At 46.4% G+C, this 22,810-nt stretch overlaps 1 protein-coding gene across 1 annotated transcript in view; it reads left to right on the top strand.

Annotated features, from left to right (window-relative positions):
- Positions 1–22,810, top strand: part of KCNH8 (potassium voltage-gated channel subfamily H member 8) — a 237,309-nt gene that overhangs the window by 198,959 nt on the left and 15,540 nt on the right. The window contains exons 13-14 of the mRNA XM_064167040.1: positions 13,014–13,052; positions 17,165–17,523. Coding sequence (XP_064023110.1) covers positions 13,014–13,052; positions 17,165–17,523 — 398 coding nt within the window. The remainder of the gene's footprint in view (positions 1–13,013; positions 13,053–17,164; positions 17,524–22,810) is intronic.

Here is a 22,810-nt window from a genome sequence, read left to right as displayed (position 1 = left end):
GCTCCCCACCAGCCCTGAAAAACATGTGCTATTTAATACATTTAGAGAGCAGCAGCAGATGTTCATGGCTCTGAGTTGTCCTATCAAAAACCCAGAACAGCTAAATATTTGCACAGTATCTTTGTGGGCTTGGTAACAGTTTACTGTCTGTGATTATTTCTTGGGTCCACACAGAAGTGTCTACAGTGTAGACATAATTATTCAACAAAAACCCTCCAAAGGCTGGTTACAGCCAGACTGATACCAAGCCTCTTTGACACCTCTGCCATCCCTCAAGCTGTAATGATGTCCCAGAGGAAGACAAGCCCCATGCAGATGCAATCTTTGACTTAGTAGAGCTCTCTTGGTATGTGTCATTTAAACAAATGAAAAGATTGTATTCCTAAAGATTCAAAAGTCTGTGTTGGTAGACAGGACTCATAATTAATAACAATCTACTTTGCCTTTTGTAGCCTTGGAAGTAGTTTCTGCCTCTTACAAATGCTTCCCTTCCTTCTCTCCCCCTCACCCCCAAAGGAGGAGAAGCTACTGTATTTAAAATGAAAACAGCCTCTGAAGCAGAGGAAGAGCTGCTACCCTCTGTGCTTCTGCAGTGTACATGAAGCATCATGACAAAGGCTGCACAAGAAAAGTGATAGGTTCTTTCTGCAGCTGGGAACATTGAGTCTTGCTGCAGCTTAGCCAAGCCTTCTTGATAATAAAATAAATAAGCAGACAAATAAATCTTGCAATGTTACCAAGAAGCAATAAAAACAAACTAACTTTTTTCTTCCCTCCAGAAAGTTACTGTCTGACAAAATGGAGCCTAATTCTTCCCCTTTGGAGAGGCTGTGTTTAGAATTGATTACATTTTAATGGTTGATTTGGGGAGTATTTTTTTTTTAAGTGTAATAAAGCTCAAGTTGCTATTAGTAGTACGAAACAAATTACAAGAGATGCTCCTCCTTTCCTACTGGGAAACCGGGAAACCTGAAGACTGTCCAAATCAACTGTTCTTAAACAAGTACTTGTCTACAACTACCTGAAGGGATGCTGCAGCCAGGTGGAGGTTGGTCTCTTCTCACAGGCAGCTATGATTCTATGATTAAAGGTGAAAACAGCTCTAATCTCAGGAGGGGAAAAGCCTACAATGAAATACAGAATCATAGAATCAACCAGGTTGGAAGAGACCTCCAAGATCATCCAGGCCAACCTAGCACCCAGCCCTAGACAATCAACCAGACCATGGCACTAAGTGCCTCATCCAGGCTTTGCTTCAACACCTCCAGGGACAGCAACTCCAGCACCTCCCTGAGCAGCCCATTCCAATGCCAATCACTCTCTCTGCCAACAACTTCCTCCTAACATCCAGCCTAGACTTGCCCTGGCACAGGAGGCCTACAGAAGGCTGGAGAGAGACTGTTCACAAAGGCCTACAGTGATAGAACAAGGAGCAATGGGCTCAAACTAGAGAAGAGCAGATTTAGATTGGGTGCTAGGAACAAGGTCTTTACTATGAGGGTGGTGGTACACTGGAACAGGTTGCCCAGCGAGGTGCTTGGGGCCCATCTCTGGAGATACTCAAAGTGAGACTCGACAGGGCTCTGGGCAGCCTGATCTAGTTGAGGATGCCCCTGCTGACTGCAGAGGGGCTTGGACTGGATAACCTCTGGAAGTCCCTCCCAACCCAGACCATTCTATGATTCTATGAATCTCATGAGATATGGAAGAGTGGAAACCAACTTGTACAGTTTTGTCTGGGAATATGTGTGTGATGCATCCCAGTATTCCCACCCCTGTTCCTACACTCTTTTACTTCTGTGAGAGGGTTGAGAGACAGGCATTTTGATTGCTATTTGTGTATTTTTTATAACAAGACTATTCACTGCAAGTGTGCAACTATCCTTTTTCACAGTATCACAGTATCATTAGGGTTGGAAGAGACCTCAGAGATCATCAAGTCCAACCCTTTACCACAGAGCTCAAGGCCAGACCATGGCACCAAGTGCCACGTCCAGTCCTGCCTTGAACAGCTCCAGGGACGGCGACTCCACCACCTCCCCAGGCAGCCCATTCCAGTGTCCAATGACTCTCTCAGGGAAGAACTTTCTCCTCACCTCCAGCCTAAATTTCCCCTGGCACAGCCTGAGGCTGTGTCCTCTTGTTCTGGTGCTGGCCACCTGAGAGAAGAGAGCAACCTCCTCCTGGCCACAACCACCCCTCAGGTAGTTGCAGACAGCAATAAGGTCTGCCCTGAGCCTCCTCTTCTCCAGGCTAACCAATCCCAGCTCCCTCAGCCTCTCCTCGTAGGGCTGTGCTCAAGGCCTCTCCCCAGCCTCGTCGCCCTTCTCTGGACACGCTCAAGCATCTCAATGTCCCTCCTAAACTGGGGGGCCCAGAACTGAACACAGTACTCAAGGTGTGGTCTAACCAGTGCAGAGTACAGGGGCAGAATGACCTCCCTGCTCCTGCTGACCACACCATTCCTGATGCAGGCCAGGATGCCATTGGCTCTCTTGGCCACCTGGGCACACTGCTGGCTCATGTTCAGGTGGGTATCAATCAGCACCCCCAAATCCCTCTCTGTTTGGCTGCTCTCCAGCCACTCTGACCCCAGCCTGTATCTCTGCATGGGGTTGTTGTAGCCAAAGTGCAGCACCCTGCACTTGGAGCTATTGAACCCCATCCCCTTGGACTCTGCCCATCTGTCCAGGTGGTCAAGGTCCCGCTGCAGTTTGCACAACTGAGCCTTGACAAACAGTTTTCATTGTAAGTAGAATTCAGATGTTTAAGTAAGCGACAAAAGGTTCCTTCTAATTTTAGCTTTTCAGTCCTTTTGAACATTCTCCATTCTCATGCAATTTTGCTTCCTGGGATTATTGTTTTCTGCATCAGATTATAAAGCTTAACCAGAGGGTTACACTTGGGAGAAAAAAAAAATCCAGGCTAGCAAAGCAGCTTAGTGACGTTTTCAGACTGTGCTATAAGGAGGGTACAAAACACTGTCAGACAGAGTTTCAGCCAGGAAAAGCTCCTGGCTTACAGAGGATATTGCCTTAGGCTCTAACCATATATTCATTTTAATTACATAGGGATGCTAGATGATAACTTATTCCAATATGGGTTTCTGTGCTTTAGGAAACCAGATAGTGTCACTTTTAAAATATGAATTAATCCTTGTCTCTACCTTGGGAGAAGATAAAATTAATCATAATATTTTCACCTTAAAATGGTATAAATTTAAATATTATATATATATATAAATATAATTGCCTTTGTTTTGCTTTGATGTAACAATGGCCTTAAATTTTGAAGCATTCTCACAGTTACATACATATTCTTTTGTTCTTCTGCATAGAGTAAGGCCAATTATATGAAGGAAATTATAGTACTCTCTTCACTGAGAGAGTCATTGGACACTGGAATGGGCTGCCCGGGGAGGTGGTGGAGTCGCCGTCCCTGGAGCTGTTCAAGGCAGGACTGGACGTGGCACTTGGTGCCATGGTCTGGCCTTGAGCTCTGTGAGGTCTCTTCCAACCCTGATGATACTGTGATACTGTGATACTGTGATACAGTTTCTTTTTTAGGGACTCTATTTATGAAGGCACAGACTACCCTGAGGTGTAATGAGCAGAGTCAGAGTGGCTTATATGGTGAAATTCCTCTACCACTTGCAGAACCATTATAAATGCAGGATATATACTGAACTGTGTGAAATTATATATGATCATAGAATCATAGAATCAACCAGGTTGGAAGAGACCTCCAACATCATCCAGTCCAACCTAGCACCCAGCCCTATCCAGTCAACCAGACCATGGCACCAAGTGCCTCATCCAGGCTTTGCTTGAACATCTCCAGGGATGGTGCCTCCACCACCTCCCTGGGCAGCCCATTCCAATGCCAATCACTCTCTCTGCCAACAACTTCCTCCTAACCTAACTTCCTAATCAAACCTATACCTCCCCCAGCACAACTTGAGACTGTGTCCCCTTGTTCTGTTGCTGGTTGCCTGGCAGAAGAGACCAACCCCACCTGGCTCCAGCCTCCCTTCAGGTAGTTGTAGACAGCAGTGATCAAACTGTCTGCAGTAAATACAACTTGCCTATCAAGCAGGCATTCTCCATGGATACAAGTACATGTTCTCAGTTTTGCTGAGCTGGTAACGTTTTTAGTACAGCCTTTTTACACACCCTAGAACAGTGGAATAGCTGAGTTTGGAAGAGACCTCTGAAGACCATCTAGATGCCCTGTGTGCTCAAAGATGTGAAGGCATGCAAAACTCCTTCTTCTGCTGAGACACACAACTAGTCAGAATAAAGACAAGACAGGCAATTCACACACACTGCTCAGCTCTCTCTTGGGGCTGTGCCTTCTTTCTGGCAGTCTGGTCTCTGTGTCTGACTCTACCTTTAACTTTCTAATCCACCTAACCCCTTTTTCCTCTAAACTCCTTGTTGTCTGTTTTTGACATCTCACGTGAGATATAAGTGGATTGATCTGGTTATTTCTGAAGGGAGGGAAAGAGGGAACAGCCTTCCCCTTCAGATATTGGAAGGACAATATAAGGTCTCCTTGAAGCCTTCTCTTCTGCAGGCTGAAGACACACAGCTCTTGTAGCCTGCCCTCATAGCAGAGCTGCTGCAGCCCTCTGAGCATCTTTGTGGCCCTCCTCTGGAAATCTCAGAAAGTATTCATTTACAAAAACTAACCCAAAGCTAATCACAACCAGCCAGTTACTGAACACTCATCCTAACTTCTTAGGCTACAATAATTTGGTCAAAAGATAGGAATAATGGAGGATTATGACATAATATGAGATCACAGAGTCCATGCTAGTTATTGGTCAGCTGCCATAAAATCCTAGTGATGTAATTGTTGTTCAACTTCTGCTGCTAATTCATTGTGCTCTGTACTGTGAATAGGAGCAATCAGAGAATACTGAAAGCTTTTGCTCCCTTAAAATACATAGAATCATAGAATGTCAGGGGCTGGAAGGGATCATTTGGTCCATCCCCCCTGCCAGAGCAGGCTCACCTAGAGCAGATCACACTGGAATGCATTCAGATGGGTTGGACTTGATGATCTGTGAGGTCTCTTCCAACCCTGATGATACTGTGATACTGTGAGATGGTTCTTGAATATCTCCAGAGAAGGAGACTCCACAACCTCCCTGAGCAGCCTGTTCCAGGGTTCTGTCACCCTCTCAGTGAGCAAATTCTTCCTCCTGTGCTTCCTCCTGTGCTTCCTCCTGCAAGTGGAGTGCTTCAACTTCCACTTGCCCCTTGTCCTGTCACTGGGCATCACTGAGAAGAGGTTGACTCCATCCTCCTGGCACTCACCCCTTGCATATTTACAAACATGAATGAGGTCATCTCACATCTGTCCTTTAAGCAAGGAAAGGAAACAAGAGTGAACCTGAGAAAATACAGGAACAAGCCAATGAACTATAACAAGTTGTAAAAAGAAAACAAAACCCCAACAACAAAAAGCTCAGTAAATGTAGCTAGAAAACATCTAACCTGAGAAACTCTTTGTGACTAAAGAATTTGTGATATCTCATTGAAAACAATCATGCTTCTGGAAAAATAAGGCCTGAAGCATTAAGCTTTTCACTGTACAATAATCCCTTATTATGGCCAGGAATCTTTTCCATTAGCATACAGTAAATTTACAAAGAGCAGAACATATGGCAGGCATTCTTGGGGGTTTTCCCTACAATGCCAATGCTCCTAAATGGGTTTTTCCTGCTTCCAAATGCTAAGAACATTAATATTACAGTTTTATTTTAAACCCTTTCCTGAAAGTATATTTTAGCCTTTTGACTCCTGAGATGCAGAGAATTATTTATGTGGTTTAGGGCTCGAGACAAATCAGCAAAAGCATGTTTCTATTTTTGTTCTTGCTTATGTGAAGGCAGCAGCAATTAGGCCTGTAAAAGCTGATTACATTCTTTTGAGACCTAAAATGTGAATATACTTATCTGGATATTTAATGCCTTAACTCCAAATTTAGCCATGTCTTTGTATTTCTCTTTTTGGCTTTTATCATAGGAATTCATATTGAATTATGGTAGAGCTGATTACCTGCTTTAGTCATCACTCCTGATAGGGATTCTTCCACTGCCTCTTGACCCTGGAAAAATCTTCATATCGATGGCTTTTGGCAGAAAAGCAGAGTTTCCAGAAGGGAAAACTTTCTCTTTGTGCCTGTAATAGCTGATGGTAGAGATCACAGGATTTTAAAATGTTATACTAATTTATTAAGGAATTACAAGATTAGAGATCTGAGCCTATGTACATAAGGTCCTGCACCTAGGTTGGTGCAATCCCAAGCACAACTCCAGGCTGGGTAGCAAATGGCTGAGAGCAGCCCTGAGGAAAAGGCCCTGGAGTCTGAGCTGATGAAAAGCTCAACAGGAGCCTGCAGTGTGAGTGCAGCCCAGACACAACCCTGTGCTGAGCTGCAGCAAGAGCAGTGTGGGCAGCAGGGCAAGGGAGGGGATTCTGCCCCTTGGCTCTGCTCTCCTCAGACCCCACCTGCAGTCCTGTGTGCAGTTCTGGAGCCCCCAACACAAGAAGGACATGGAACTGTTTGAGCCAGTCCAGAGGAGGACAAGAAGATGCTCAGAGACCTGCAGCAGCTCTGCTCTGAGGACAGGCTACAAGACTTGGGGCTGTGCAGCCTGGAGAAGAGAAGGCTTTGAGAAGACCTTATAGTGACCTTCCAGTATCTGAAGGGGACCTACAGGAAGGCTGGGGAGGGACTATTGACAAGGTCTTGTAATGACAGGACAAGGGGTAATGGGTTTAAGGTGGCAGAGAGGAGATTCAAAGTAGATGTTAGGAAAGGGTTGTTTGCAGTGAGGGTGGTGAGACACTGGCACAGGTTGCCCAGGGAGGTTGTGGCTGCTCCCTGCCTGGAGGTGTTCAAGGCCAGGTTGGATGAGGCCTTGAGTGACCTGTTCTAGTGGGAGGTGTCCCTGCCTATGGCAGGGAGTTGGAGCTGGATGATCCTTGAGGTCCTTTCCAACCTGAACCATTCTATGATTCTATACACTGAAGAATTCAGTGTGAGCCTGCTTTCAGTACATGATCTTCTGTTCTTTTGCCTTGTGAAATTAAATCTAATAGATGTTTTCACGAGACATAAGGAGACACCAGAGCTGAAAATAAAAACCAAGTTAGACTCCTTGACAGCATTTTGATTCACTCATTCTAATATCTGTCTGGTTTGGCTTTTTTCCTAAGGCATAGCAGGTGAAATACTATTTTCTTTTTTTGAGGCAGCCTTTATCCTTTGAGCTGTAATTCCTCTTTAGAAGACCAGCATGTGAGCTATTTTGCATCCTTTCCCTTTTTGCATTGAAAGCAAAAAAAAAAGAGAGAGAGAGAAGCATTTAACAGAAGAATACACCTGTGTGCTGGCCTAGAATAAAGGGTTTAGCAGATCAGAAGCTAGGAGGGCACCTCATAATTATTTACCCTGATACTACATTTTAACAGAGAGAAATCTGTGTTCATGGTGAGGTCTTTAAATACACTGACCTTTGGCTGGCTTTGTCCATGTTCTTATTTGGATTTCCTTCTCCCTTTGAGAATTTTGGGGTTTGGGGTTTTTGGTTTGTTGGGTTTTTTTTTCCACTGGAAGAGAGAGAGCAAAGTTCCTTGAGGAGGTTTTAAAGCAAAACTCTTGAGAATTCTCTCTGGTCATGGATTAATTGCAGTTTCTTTTACCAACTCCCAAGCCACAAATGCTGTGGAGGCAGGGAATTAACATGGCCAAGTCAGGAATATATATGAAAATAGAATTATTTTATTTTCCTGAAACCCACCCCCAAAACTAGATACAGAAATGAATTGAGTTTAATTAGCAGACTCAGTTTGATTGAGAAGAACTTACAAGGATGCCATAGATAAATGTGGCTATTTTAGAAGCCAGGAAATGGAAAAGGCTAAGCTACAAACACAGCTTTCCAGTTATCAATCAGGCTGAGCAGAAAGTTTACTCAGAGGTGAATCAGGCTAAGAGGAAGAGCAGTCCAGATGCTTGCCAGCTCTCTCTCTTTCAAAGACACCCGAGGTTCATCAGGTGCTTATGGCGGGGAGCTGTCCAAAACAGGGATGGTCCTGTCCCTCAGGAGCTTGTCCTTTGGAGTGTCAGGGGACACTCTGCAGGAACTACCCAGGCAAGGGGGAACTCTAAGTCAGGAAATGCCCCAATATTTATACCTTTCCTAGACAAAGAGTCGAGTTACTACTTCCTAGGCGTGAAGACCACAGCCAAGCCCCAGCCTGATCCCAGTGCGGGTCACCCCTCATGCCAAAAGGGCCCTTTGCTCCCCTCCTCCATGCCTGCAGGGCAGGGGGAAACAGGTTTTTAGTGCCTTTCCTCTCCCATTCAAACCACGGAGGGAGAGGAATTTTGGGGTATACAGGACTCCAGGACAACAAAGTCCTGCCCCCTGTTTGATGTGTGTAAAATACAGTCAGTGTTCCAAGGCAGAAGCAATAAATCTGGCTGCAGAGCATGACCAGAGCAGCACTCACACCACTCCTTACCTGTAACAACTGCAACTGTAAATCCAGAGTTTAGCTGAAACTGCTCATTTACCCAAACTGAAATTGTTCTCAGTGGGTTAAAGGGGCAGTCTTGGGAACTGGAAGAAGACTGATTTACAGTTTCTTGCATCACATACTCCTTGTTCATACCAAGCCCTTTGTGCTACCTTTTCTCCTGAGAACACTCTGTACTCTCCCTGCAAAAAGCAACCTACCATCAAAAAATTCCTTTACTTTTCTCTCTTTTGGTAAGGCCAAAAGGCAGCAAAGTGCTGCCACTACCCTTGCTTTCTCTGCAGCTGGGTCCTCCCTGATGGCCATCAAGAGCAGCACTGAGAGCAGAGCTGTACTGGTGGGTGGCTGCGGCTCCTGTGTTGATGGGCAGCAGAGAGGTTCTGCAAACAGGGGAGAGTGCTGCAGCTGCTGGCAGAGCCTAGTAGAGCTGTGGGACATGCAACCAGGACATCCAGGAGATAATCATAAAATTATTTCTTTGTCTGTGTTTTCAAACTGTACAAACGAGCACAGTTTGGCTGGATGGGTGGGCAGAGGCCAATGGGATGAGATTTAACAAGGCCAAGTGCAGGGTTCTGCACTTTGGCCACAACAACCCCAAGCAGCACTACAGGCTGGGGACAGAGTGGCTGAGAGCAGCCAGGCAGAGAGGGACCTGGGGGTGCTGGTAGGTAGTAGCTGAAGATGAGCCAGCAGTGTGCCCAGGTGGGCAGGAGAGCCAATGGCATCCTGGCCTGGATCAGGAACAGTGTGGCCAGCAGGACAAGGGAGATTATTCTACCCCTGTACTCAGCACTGGTCAGGCCACACCTTGAGTGCTGTGTCCAGTTTTGAGCTCCTCAATTCAAAAGAGATGTTGAGGTACCAGAATGTGTCCAGAGAAAGGCAATGAAGCTTGAGAGGCTGAGGGAGCTGGGGTTGTGCAGCCTGCAGAAGAAGAGGCTCAGGGCAGAGCTCATTGCTGTCTACAACTACCTGAAGGGAGGCTTTAGCCAGGTGGGGTTGAGCTCTTCTGCCAGGCAACCAGCAACAGAACAAGGGGACACAGTCTCAAGCTGTGCCAGGGGAGGTCTAGGCTGGATGTTAGGAGGAAGTTGTTGTCATAGAGAGTGATTGGCATTGGAATGGGCTGCCCAGGGAGGTGGTGGAGTCGCCATCCCTGGAGGTGTTGAAGCAAAGACTGGATGAAGCACTTAGTGCCATGGTCTGGTTGATTGGCTAGGGCTGGGTGCTAGGTTGGACTGGCTGAGCTTGAAGGTCTCTTCCAACCTGGTTGATTCTGTGATTCTATGGAATCATGATTAACATATATGCTGAAATGACCAAATGAGATGATGAGGAGAAATCTTCCCCTGCAGTACTGTGGTGGTTTGGCTGTTACCCACCCCCCCACACTTTAGAAGGTACCCCAGCTAACTCAGCTGGACTCTGGGAATATAAATGAAGCTATTTACTTACAGCAGCACAATATACAAGCAGCTATTTACAATATATACAGTTATAGACAGAAATACACAAGGTAAAAACAACACAGAAACACAACTCCCCTCCCAGAAACCTGAGTCCCCAGGAGGGGCTCTCAACCACCCCTGCACCTTCCCTCTGCCCCTCTCAACCTTATCCCAGTCCAAAGAAAGAAGAGAGGTTCAGCCAGGAGGTTAAGAAGCAAAGGTGAGTGGCAGTGAGGTTAGGGAGCTGTGGCTCCGTTCGAAGCCAGAAGCAGAGTGAGAAGATGGTGAAAAGTGTTATCTAATGTTTACATTCTTCTTCAGTGAGACTCTGAGGGAAGGAGACATCACCACTGTTTTCCTTTCACAGCCAATTATCTACTTTTTCTTACCAAAACATTCTAGCCTGCTTCAAACTAGCACAAGTACAAACTACAAAGTCACTTCTAAAGCCTTCAGTGGGCAATTTAATAATTCCTATTTTGTGAAGCTGCTAATGGTTGGGATTGGCTTGGACTTTCTCATTAAGGCTGCTCTTTAATATTCATGCTGCACCTGTGTCTAGAGAAGCCAACCAAACTGATGCCCTGAAATTCTGGATGCTGTTAATCATCTTAAAGCTATGTGCAAAGTGGGTTATTAGTACTTCCTAATTCTGACTTTAATATTTTAGTACACAACCAGTTTCCTGTGCTCATGGACATTTCTTCAGCTGGCAGAGATTACACTGCAAACTGGGCTATTTTAGTACCTGAGATCTCATCCTCTGCTCTTATCACCTATTATTACTTTCTCTGGCTCAGAAAGAGCACTGCAGCTATGTTATTTACATAGGCTAATTATTGCAGTTGTTCTGTTTGGCAGTTATTAGAGAGATATTGCTAAACATATACACCTGCTGCTGGCTTGGCTGTTGTGGAGCAGGATTTCTGCTTGCACAAAGCTAAATACCATGTGTTTGCATATTATTCCTGTGTAGTAGTTCCACTCTTATGAGCAACTACCAAATGGTTTTCAGGTAAGCCTGAAAGGCTTGTGGAGAATTAAAAATTAAAAAAGGAAAAAGACAAACAAACCACATTTTTTTCCCCCAAATTTGTGCCTAAAACTTAGGGCTTCTGAAGGTTTTTATTGAATGGAGAATCATAGACTCACAGACTCATAGACTCATAGTGTCAGCGAGGCTGGAAGAGACCTCAAACATCATCCAGTCCAACCTAGCACCCAGCCCTAGCCAAGCATCCAGACCATGGCACTAAGTGCCCCAGCCAGGCTTTGCTTGAACACCTCCAAGGACAGCAACTCCACCACCTCCCTGGGCAGCCCATTCCAATGCCAATCACTCTCTCTGTGAAGAACTTCTTCCTAACATCCAGCCTAGACCTCCCCTTTGCTGCTTCTGTTGTTACTGCTGCTCCCACTGCTATCTTCCCCTGCCTCTGTTTCAGTTGCTGCTGCTACTTTGCTGCTTCACTGCCTCTTGACCCCTTCCCCATCTCCCTTAAGGTTATTACATTATTGTAGTAGTTTATTCTTCTTATATTATTTTTAGTTTAAACTGTACAAAAACACAATTCCACTTTTCCTCTGACTTTCCAAAATGCTGAGTTGTGGTGAATTTACTTTACTGGGGGAGGGATGTGCTCCAACCCAGCACAATCATCTAAGGACTAGTCTGGCACAAGAGCTAAGGCTACAATAATGTATGGCCAAAACAAACACTGTTCTTACATGGAATTCCACAAAACAGTGCTGGGCCCAGTCCTGTTCAATGTCATTATTGATGATCTGGATGAGAGATTGAGTCCAGCATCAGCGAGTTTGCAGATGACACCAAGCTAGGAGCAGGTGTGGATCTGTTGGAAGGTAGGAGAGCCCTGCAGAGGGACCTGGACAGGCTGGATGGGTGGGCAGAGGCCAATGGGATGAGATTTAACAAAGCCAAGTGCAGGGTTCTACACTTTGGCCACAACAACCCCAAGCAGCACTGCAGGCTGGGGACAGAGTGGCTGGAGAGCAACTAGGCAGAGAGGGACCTGGGGGTGCTGGTAGGTAGCAGCTGAAGATGAGCCAGCAGTGTGCCCAGGTGGGCAGGAGAGCCAATGGCATCCTGGCCTGCATCAGGAACAGTGTAGGCAGTAGGACAAGGTAGGTTATTCTTCCCCTGGACTCAGTACTGCTCAGGCCACACCTTGAGTGCTGTGTCCAGTTGTGGGCTCCTCAAATCAAGAGAGATGTTGAGGTGCTGGAATGTATCCAGAGAAGGGCAATGAAGCTGGTGAGGGGCCTGGAGCACAGCCCTGTGAGGAGAGGCTGAGGGAGCTGGGGGTGTGCAGCCTGCAGAAGAGGAGGCTCAGGGGTGACCTCATTGCTGTCTACAACTCCCTGAAGGGAGGCTGTAGCCAGGTGGGGTTGGTGTCTTCTGCCAGGCAACCAGCAACAGAACAAGGGGACACAGTCTCAAGTTGTGCCAGGGGAGGTCTAAGCTGGGTGTTAGGAGGAAGTTGTTGTCAGAGTGATTGGCATTGGAATGGGCTGCCCAGGGAGGTGGTGGAGTCACCATCCCTGGAGGTGTTCAAACAAAGCCTGACTGAGGCACTTAGTGCCATAGTCTAGTTGATTGGCTAGGGCTGGGTGCTAGGTTGGACTGGATGATCTTGGAGGTTTTTTCCAACCTGCTTGATTCTATGAAACCAGCACTGAAATCCATCAGCATACATTCTCCCATCGACCTTTTTTTCACAGGACTGGAGCCTTGACTCAATGTTCTTTTTGCAGGAATTGTCTGTTTAATAAAATTAACACAACTGTGGTTTTTTTTTCCTTCCAGCATCTGTTTCCAAGGAGTGCCCTTCATTCTGTGATATGTCATCATTTAATCTCCCATGACTAGTTTATCATGAGATTCTTTTCTTTGTATACATGTTTAGGGTTAGATGCTTGTGTGCTCTTGGAAGTGAGTACTGAGCAGATGCACATAATTGCTACTGTTGTGTTTTGTTTTTTTCAGGTCATATCAAAGTTATCAAACAAGTCTTCAGTCTCTCAGGTATGTTGATTTTTAAATACACTGAGCCTGACTTGAAAGCATGCACACAGCAATGGCCAGAGCAGAGCTGGGAAAGCTCCAGCTGACCAATGTGATTTCAGAATGAGACTTTAAAAATGATCGTGCAGAAGGTTCTGGCAGTGTCTATTTCAGGAGTAGAGATGCCATGATCTTTTTTTTCAGGTGGTGGATATGGCTGTCCTACCACAGCACTTTTAAGTACATGGTTACCCAAGATGAAGTTTTGACCATGGCTAATGTCCATTCTCTGTAGAGTATAGAATCATTGAATCATAGAATCAACCAGGCTGGGAGAGACCTCCAAGATCATCCAGTCCAACCTAGCACCCAGCCCTAGCCAATCAACCAGACCATGGCACTAAGTGCCCCATTCAGGCTTTGCTTCAACACCTCCAAGGATAACAACTCCACCACCTCCCTGGGCAGCCCATTCCAATGCCAATCACTCTCTATGACAACAACCTCCACCTAACATCCAGCCTAGACCTGCCCTGGCACTACTTGAGACTGTGTCCCCTTGTTCTACTGCTGGTTGTCTGGCAGAAGAGACCAACCCCACCTGGCTACAGCCTCCCTTCAGGTAGCTGCAGACAGCAATGAGCTCTGCCCTGAGCCTCCTCTTCTGCAGGCTGCACACCCCCAGCTCCCTCAGCCTCTCCTCACAGGGCTGTGCTCCAGGCCCCTCACCAGCTTCATTGCCCTTCTCTGGACACCTTCCAGCACCTCAACATCTCTCTTGAATTGAGGAGCCCAGAACTGGACACAGGACTCAAGGTGTGGCCTGACCAGTGCTGAGGACAGGGGCAGAATAACCTCCCTTTTCCTACTGGCCACACTGCTCCTGATGCAGGCCAGGATGCCTCCTAGCCACCTGTGCACACTGCTGGCTCATGTTCACCTGCTGCAGGCTGCATCCATGACAGATCCTGTACACCTTGACAATGACAACCTTCTGATGACTATTCTGGTTGACAGCAAAGCTGTTATATTTTATAGAGACAGATCTTTTGTTACTGTTTTACATCCTTACCTTTCCACACATCTCAGATGGAAAGGACATAGTTCATTAAATCTGTCAACCTGTACTAAGAGAAGCACTCACTCATTGGAAGCCTGCAATAGCACACAGCAAAATTAAACCCATGCTGGAAAACATTTAGACAGATACTAGCAGGCATTTAGAGCCTTGCAATAACTTCCCCATATATGCATTTCTATCCCCTCAATCTTGCTTGGCCCAAAGGAATGTGGGAAATTCAGTTATAAATCTCATCCGAAGTTTTGATATCTAAAATGAATAGTGCTTGAATCAAGCCTCATTAAGAGAAGTAGCATGAAAAACAAACTAACAGCAACTTTCCTCAATCTACAAAGTTGCATCTGGCTCTACTCTTCACTGAGATGTGTAGAGTTTGTTAATTTGACCTGGAACCTGATTCTGCCTTAGTTCATTCACCTACCATCAACAAACACAATAATGGAACTATTTTTGGGTTGTGGCCTGATCCTGACAAAGTTCCATCTTCATAGAATCATAGAATCAGTCAGGGTTGGAAGGGACCACAAGCATCATCTAGTTCCATGCCCACTGCCACGGGCAGGGACACATCACACTAGATCAGGCTGTCCAGAGCCTCATCCAGCCTGGCCTTAAACACCTCCAGGGATGAGGCTTCCACCTGGGCAACTGCTTCCAAGCTCTCACCACCCTTATGTTGAAGAACTTCTTCCTACCATCCAGTCTGAATTTACCCGTTTCTAGCTTTGTTCCATTCCCCCCAGTCCTATCACTCCCAGGATAGCCTCAAAAGACTCTCCCCAGCTTTCTTGTATCCCCCTTAAGATACTGAAAGACCACAATAAGGTCACCTCAGAGCCTTCTCCTCTCCAGATTGAACAGCCCCAACTCCCGCAGTCTCTCCTCCATAGCACAGCAGCTCCAGCTCTCTGATCATCCTTGTGGCCCTTCTCTGGACATCTTCCAGCACATCCATAGCCCTCTTATAATAGAGGTTCTAGAATTGGATACAGTGATCCAGATGGGGTCTCACCAGTGCAGAGCAGAGGGGGAGGATCACTTCCCTTGCCCTGCTGCCCACACTTCTCTTGCTGCAGCCCAGGCTCTGGTTGGCTCTCTGCTGGCTCATATTGAGCTTCTCACCCACCAGCACCCCCAAGTCCCTTTTCACAGGGCTGCTCTCAAGCCAGCCGCTACCCAGCCTATATCTTGGCATATCTCTGCATTGATGACCACTGTATTTGTTTCCATGAAACAATAGCAAGCAACACATTGCTCTCTCACATTGTGCCTTAATAAGTACACAAAGTACAGAACCCAAGTCTATGTCACCTCTAAATTGTCCTGGTTCCAATGTGAAGCATTCAAACTGCATCATTTGTCAAAACCAGATGTAATTCTGCTTTTTGATGACTCAGTTCTGGTACATCATTGGGATTCTGTATAAACTGAAAATTCTGCCCACTAGCCCAGCAGCAGTTTTAGTTGCAACAGTTAGGAAAGGTACAGAGGGCAAGAAGAAATGGCCTCAAGTTAGTGTCAAGTTAATGTCATTAAATTAGACATTAGGAAACATTTCTTCACCAAAAGAGTTGCCAAGTATCAGAATAGGCTACCCAGGGAAGTAAGTGGTTGAGTCTCCATCCCTTGAGGCCATCCAGCAAGACCTGGACAGACTGAGAGCTGGGCACAGAGGAACCAGATGAGGTTCAACAAGGACAAGTGCAGAGTCCTGCACCTGGGGAGGAATAATAAACTACACCAGTACAGGCTGGGAGGTGATCTGCTGGAAAGCAGCTCTGTGGAGAGCAGCCTGGGAGTGTTGGTGGCTAACAAGTTACCCATGGCACAGCAATGTGCCCTTGTGGCCAGGAAGGCCAATGGGATCCTGGGGTGCATTAGGAGGAGTGTGTCTAGCAGGTCAAGGGAGGTTCTCCTCCCCTCCTACTCTTCCCTGGTGAGACCTCATCTTGCATACTGCCTTCAGTTTTGGGCTCCCCAGATTAGGAGGGACAGGGATCTGCTGGAGATGGTCCAGCAAAGGGCTACGAGGATGATTAGGGGACTGGAGGGCATGGCTGATGAGGAGAGGCTGAGGGACCTGGGGCTGTTTAGTCTGGAGATGAGAGGACTTAGAGAGGATTTGATAAATGTTTATAAGTATCTGAAGGCTGTCAGGAGAGTGGGACAGGCTCTGCTCACTGCTCCCTGGGATAGGACAAAGAGCAATGGATATAAGCTGCAGCACAGGAGGTTCCACCTCAACACAAAGGGAAACTTCTTTACTGTAAGGGTCCCAGAGCACTGGCACAGGCTGCCCAGAGAGGCTGTGGAGTCTCCTTTTCTGGAGACTTTCAAGACCTGTCTGGATGTGTTCCTCTGTGACTTGAGCTAGATTGTGTGGTCCTGTTCTGGCAGGGGGGGTTGGACTGGATGATCTCTTTGGGTCCCTTCCAACCCCTAACATCCTGTGATCCTATGATCCTATGATTTAAAAGGTGCAGATGCAGCATGTGGTTGTAGTGGACAAGGCAGTGCTAGATCTGGAGCTGGACTTGATGCTCTTAAAGGTCTTTTCAACCTAAATGATTCTATGATTCTATAATGCTCAGACTTGATCTGAACTGGTGCATGTGGCTGTTCTGCATTATAAATGGTTCCATATGAAAATGTTGATTTTTTTTTTAATGACCAGCCTCAGTCCTTTCCCTTGCTCCAGCAGGAGTCTGGGAAACCATGCCTCAGTAAGGCAAGATAAACCTCCTCAAGTGTACATATGGCACAAGGCTTGTACCAGCCAGTCACCCTTCTTGGCAACAAAATACACTGCAACAAGTTCACTGGCTAAGTCACTAGTGGCTTTTATCACTTGTTTGTATTTTTCTCTCATACACACACATAAGCATATTTGAGGATGGAAGCTATGGAAGAGTTTCAAAAGAGCCCCACCTTGAATGAGAAATGAAGGCTGTGCTAGATCTGGTTTTGTTCCAGGATGATCACCAGAAGAACCTGTATTTCTCTAGCACCAAGGCCTGAATTTCACAGTAGCATGTGTTATCTGCTGTTTTAGACAGAGCTCAAGGGAAATGGCAATATAAAGAAAAGACTCCCTTCGATTGTGGAAGATGAAGATGAGGATGAGGTTGAGGAGGGAGAAGAAGCGAGCAGCAGCCTTTCACCAATTCGTACAAGAAGCACAAACTGCTCTCAGCAGAAGGGTGGAAGCAATAAAAGCCAGCTAGGGAGAAACTTGAAGCAGCTGGCCTCAGGAACAGTGCCCTTTCATTCACCCATCCGCGCTTGCAGTTCAAACCCCTTAAGAACCAAACACGAAACAGAGCTGCATTACTACTCCAGAAGGAAGGAGAAAAACTTTAAATTGCACCTTTCAGCGCTGACCACCAGTGGTCCACCTGACCTAAGTCCAAGGTAATAGTTATGAGCAGCTATTTTCTTCACCATCTTGCAAATCCTATTGAAAAGATCATTATTGTCACAACATATTTGTTCAATAGTCTACAATTTCATTCATCTCACAGGGAAGGGAAAGTCCTCTTGCTGTAGGAACTATGCAGAATGTGATGACTTTGGGACTTTATTGTGAAATAAGAGTATTTCTCCCAGTGAAAAGGGAAAGTATTGAGCAATTACAAAAATTACTATTTGAATAGTCTACCTTTATGGTATCATTTTGTCCATATAATAATAAACATTCCCACAATAGCACTGTGAAACATTTGGCACCCGTCACAGAGACAGCAGTTTAGAAAGCAAGCCAATGATAACACCACAGAGCTGTGTAAATACAGAAATGACTGAAGTGGAGGACTACAATGGAAAACTACTGCCTAGCAATTTCAGAAAGTATTTAGAGGGGTTTTGTTGTAGAATCATAGTGACAGCTGCCAACTGGATGTGGCACCATTCACCACCACTCTCTGGGCTCTGCCATCCAGCCAGTTCCTGACCCAGCACAGAGTGAATCTGTCCAAACCAAGAGCTGCCAGCTTGGTCAGGAGCTTCTTGTGGTAGACAGTGTCAAAGGCTTTGCTGAAGTCCAGGTAGACTACACCCACAGCCTGCCCCACATTCACCAGGCAGGAACCTGATCATAAAAGGAGATCAGGTTGGTGAGGCAGGACCTGCCCTTCCTAAACCCATGCTGGCTGGGCCTGATCCCTTGGCCATCCTGTAGGTGCTTTGTGATGGTACCCAAGATGACCTGTTCCATGACCTTGCCTGGCACTGAGGTCAGGCTGACAGCTCTGTAGTTTTCTGGCTCCTCCTTTCGACCCTTCTTGTGGATGGGACCACATTGGCAGCTCCCAGTCTTTGGGGACCTCTCCAGAACTGTTGGTAAATGATGGAGAGAAAAGAAACCTGATAATGTAGGTCATGTGAAAAACAAGTCTGGAACTGAAAAACTCTGGTTAGCTGTGCCTTTTGACATAAACAAAAGTCACACAACAGTTTATTGTGGCATTATTATTTTACTTGTATGTAACACCTAAGGTGAATATGTAGCTACTCTCTAAATTGCTGCAGCATCATAATTATCTAGCAACCGAGAGCTTTGGAACCAGATCTTTGCAGAAATCAAAAGCACCTTCTCATGTATGAGGAGCTCATATATTTGAGCAGTACAGTTACATCTCAAAAAGGAGCAGGATCACAGAATCACAGAATGTCAGGGGCTGAAAGGGATCTCAAAAGCTCATCCAGTCCAACCCCCCTACAGAGCAGGATCACCTAGAACAGATCACACAGGAATGAATACAGGCAGGTGTTGAATATCTCCAGAGAGGGAGACTCCACAGCTCCCCTGGGCAGCCTCTTCCAGTGCTCTGCAACCCTCACAGGGAAAAAAAATACTCCTCATGTTTAAATGAAACTTCTATGCCTCAGCTTCCACCCATTGCCCCTTGTCCTGTCACTGGGCATCACCCAGCAGAGCCTGGCTGCAGCCTCCTGGCACTCACCCTGCACATCTTTATAACCATTACTGAGGTCACCTCTCAGTCTCCTCTGCACGTATTTATAACCATTGATGAGGTCACCTCTCAGTCCCCTCTTCCCCAAGCAGCACAGCCCCAGCTCCCTCAGGCTCTCTTCATAAGAGAGATGGTCTGTTCCCTTCATCATCTTTGTGGCTCTCTCTAGCAGTTCCATGTCTCTCTTGAACTGGAGGGCTCAGAACTGAACACAGTACTCCAGGTGTGGCCTCAGCAGGGCAGAGTAGAGGGGCAGGAGAACCTCTCTTGACCTACTAACCACAGCCCTTCTAATCCACCCCAGAATGGCATTGGCCCTCCTGGCTATGAGAGCACATTGCTGGCTCATGGTCAACCTCCCATACAAAACTATTTTAGTTCTGTTAATACAGGGGAAAGTGATGTGTGGAAAACAGGCTTCTATGCTAGCAGAACTGAAAGGCAGAGTGGGCATTTCCTCATTTCTCATAGATCTCATGTGGGTTTGATTGAAGTCACAGTATCACAGTATCACCAAGGTTGGAAGAGACTTCACAGATCATCAAGTCCCACCCTTTACCACAGAGCTCAAGGCCAGACCATGGCACCAAGTGCCACGTCCAATCCTGCCTTGAACAGCTCCAGGGACGGCGACTCCACCACCTCCCCGGGCAGCCCATTCCAGTGTCCAATGACTCTCTCAGGGAAGAACTTTCTCCTCACCTCCAGCCTAAATCTCCCCTGGCACAGCCTGAGGCTGTCCTCTCGTTCTGGTGCTGGCCACCTGAGAGAAGAGAGCAACCTCCTCCTGGCCACAACCACCCCTCGGGTAGTTGTAGACAGCATTTTGATCTTGGAGGTCCCTTCCGACCTGGTTGATTCTATGAACTGTGGAGGAGCAGGGCAGAGCTATGCTGTAAGACCTTAGATTCAAAGGAAATCAATGCCCAAGACAGGTCAGCTCTAAGGTCACTCAAGAAAAGCCTGACTGAGTCACTTAGTGCCATAGCCTAGTTGATTGGATAGGGCTGAGGGATAGGTTGGACTGGATGATCTTGGAGGTCTCTTCCAACCTGGTTGGTTGATTCTGTGATTATCATTTGCATAATGTGCAGTACTTCAGGGAAAAGCTACCTTTCATATTTTCTGCTGAAATGGAATCTTGTTTCCTTATCATTCTGAAGATACACAGGCAGACTTTGGCACCCAAGGCTGAGGAGGCAGACATGAAATAAGTATCGTTGTGTACATTACGATCACTTCCTCTTTCCATTCATCATCTTATAACTGCAGAATACTCCTGTTAATAAGCTGGATAATTGCCCTGAGATGCATGGGTGCTCAGAGTCAGTTTCCACTCAAAAACACCATCATATTATTTTCCAGAATTAGCTTATATTGTTAGAATGTTTAAACAGAAATGAACAAACAAACACTTTAAAAAGAGCCTTGGATGTTTCTTAGTAATTACTGAAGTGAAAATAAACCCTTCGTTAAGATGCTGTCTACAATTAAGATGCTGTCTACAATTAAGATTGCTGTCTACAACTACCTGAAGGGAAGTAGTAGCCAGGTGGGGTTGGTCTCTTCTGCCAGGCAATCAGCAACAGAACAAGGGGACACAGTCTCAAGCTGTGCCAGGGGAGGTCTAGGCTGGCTGTTAGGAGAAAGTTGTTGTCAGAGAGAGTGATTGGCATTGGAATGGGCTGCCCAGGGAGGTGGTGGAGTCACCATCCCTGGAGGTGTTGAAGCAAAGCCTGAATGGGGCACTTAGTGCCATGGTCTGGTTGACTGGCTAGGGCTGGGTGCTAGGTTGCCCTGGCTGATCTTGGAGGTCTCTTCCAACCTGGTTGATTCTATGATTCTATGACTTACTAATTATTTTGTCCACTTGTGTTTTCACTTTAGTGGACTATGTTGCTATAACAGCCAGTTCACTGGATATGAATTATGGGCCACTCACTCACTATGCATTTCCCACATAGACACCTACTTTTGGCTCTTGGGAAGTAGCTATTTTTGCTGATGTGGTTTCTTTCTAGTCTGAATCTTTAGCCACTTTTACTAATATAACATCTCTAAATTCCAAGTCACATCTGAGTAGGTATTCCCCTGTGTGCTTTGAAGGCAGTTAAAATATTAGCATTTGATATAATTAGAAACTTCTACAAAAGGGGCACTGATGTTTAAAATTTACTTTTTGAAGCAGTGCAGCCAGGTGACATTAAATAGGCTTCATAGTAAATTTCAAAGTAATCATTCAGGTTCTCAGCTGCACGTAACAGTACAGGCCACAGAAGTTCAAATTCCACATTTCAGTTTCATCTCATTCCAGAGGGTGGTTAAGATTAGAGTGAAGTCTAAATAATGCTCAACTGACATAGAATCATAGAATCATAGAATGGTTTAGTTTGGAAGGGACGTCAAGGATCATCCAGCTCCAGGGAGGAAGCAGCCACAATCCCCTGGGCAACCTGTGCCAGTGTCTCACCACCCTCACTGTAAAGATGTTCATGCTAGCATCTAGTCTAAATCTCCCTTCTTCCAGTTTAAACCCATTACTCCTCGTCCTGTCATTACAAGACCTACACTCAGGCAGGACACAGAGGCCTAAGCTCACCTGAAGAGCCAAGGAGGACAATATATGGTATTTGAAGCTCTAAATACGTGGGTGTTTCAAGCCAAATACACCACAGATATCCCTTTGGTGTCTGCTCTTCTTCCTCCAAATATTTTCAGTCAAGAGGTTTGCTTCAGTATATACTCATTAGATGGAAAATCTAATTTCCATCATCCCATTGATTGACAAGCCAAGAATTGTCTGCTTTGGTGCTTCCACACTATTGTTTAATTTATCTGTGACTATAAGACAAATGCTGAATTTGGAGAATACAAAATGTTGATGTTTCACATCTGTCAACTGGCAGCTTTCATTGGCTCTAAAACTGTTACCTTTATAGCACAGTTCATAGAATCATAGAATCAGTCAGGATTGGAAGGGACCACAAGGATCATCCTGTTCCAATCCCCCTGCCATGGGCAGGGACACCCTACTCTAGATCAAGCTGCCCACTGCCTCATCCAGCCTGGCCTTACCTCCAGGGATGAGACCTCAACCACCTCCCTGGGCAACCCATTTCAGGCTCTCACCACTCTCATGCTCAACAACTTCCTCCTCACCTCCAGGCTGAACCTACCCACCTCCAGCTTTGCTCCGTTCCCCCCAGCCTCAAAAGTCCCTCCCCAGCTCTTTTGTAGGCCCCCTTCAGATCCTGGAAGGCCACAAGAAGGTCACCTGGGAGCCTCCTCTTCTCCAGCCTGCACAGCCCCAACTCTTTCAGTTTGTCCTCACAGCAGAGCTGCTGCAGTCCTCTGAGCATCCTCATGGCCCTTCTCTGGACATTCTCCAGCATCTCCACATCCCTCTTGTAATGGGGGCTCCAGGACTGGATGCAGTACTTCAGGTGGGGTCTCAGCAGAGCAGAGTAAAGGGGGAGAATCACCTCCTTGAACCTCCTGCAAACACTCCTGCTGCAGCCCAGGCTCTGCTTGGCTTTCTGGGCTGCAAGTGCACACTGCTGGCTCCTGTTGAGCTTCTCATCCAGCAGCACCCCCAAGTCCCTCTCCTCAGGGCTGCTTTCCAGCCAGGCACTGCCCAGCCTGGATTTGCACTTGGGATTGCCTCAACCCAGCTGCAGGACCTTGCACTTGGTCTTGTTGAACCTCATGAGGTTGGCTTGTGTCCA

This window comes from Pogoniulus pusillus, chromosome 28, assembly GCF_015220805.1.
Source record: "Pogoniulus pusillus isolate bPogPus1 chromosome 28, bPogPus1.pri, whole genome shotgun sequence".
Lineage (NCBI taxonomy): Eukaryota > Metazoa > Chordata > Aves > Piciformes > Lybiidae > Pogoniulus > Pogoniulus pusillus.
Note: the sequence above shows the minus strand (reverse complement) of the source record. Positions and strands in the feature narration are given on the sequence as shown.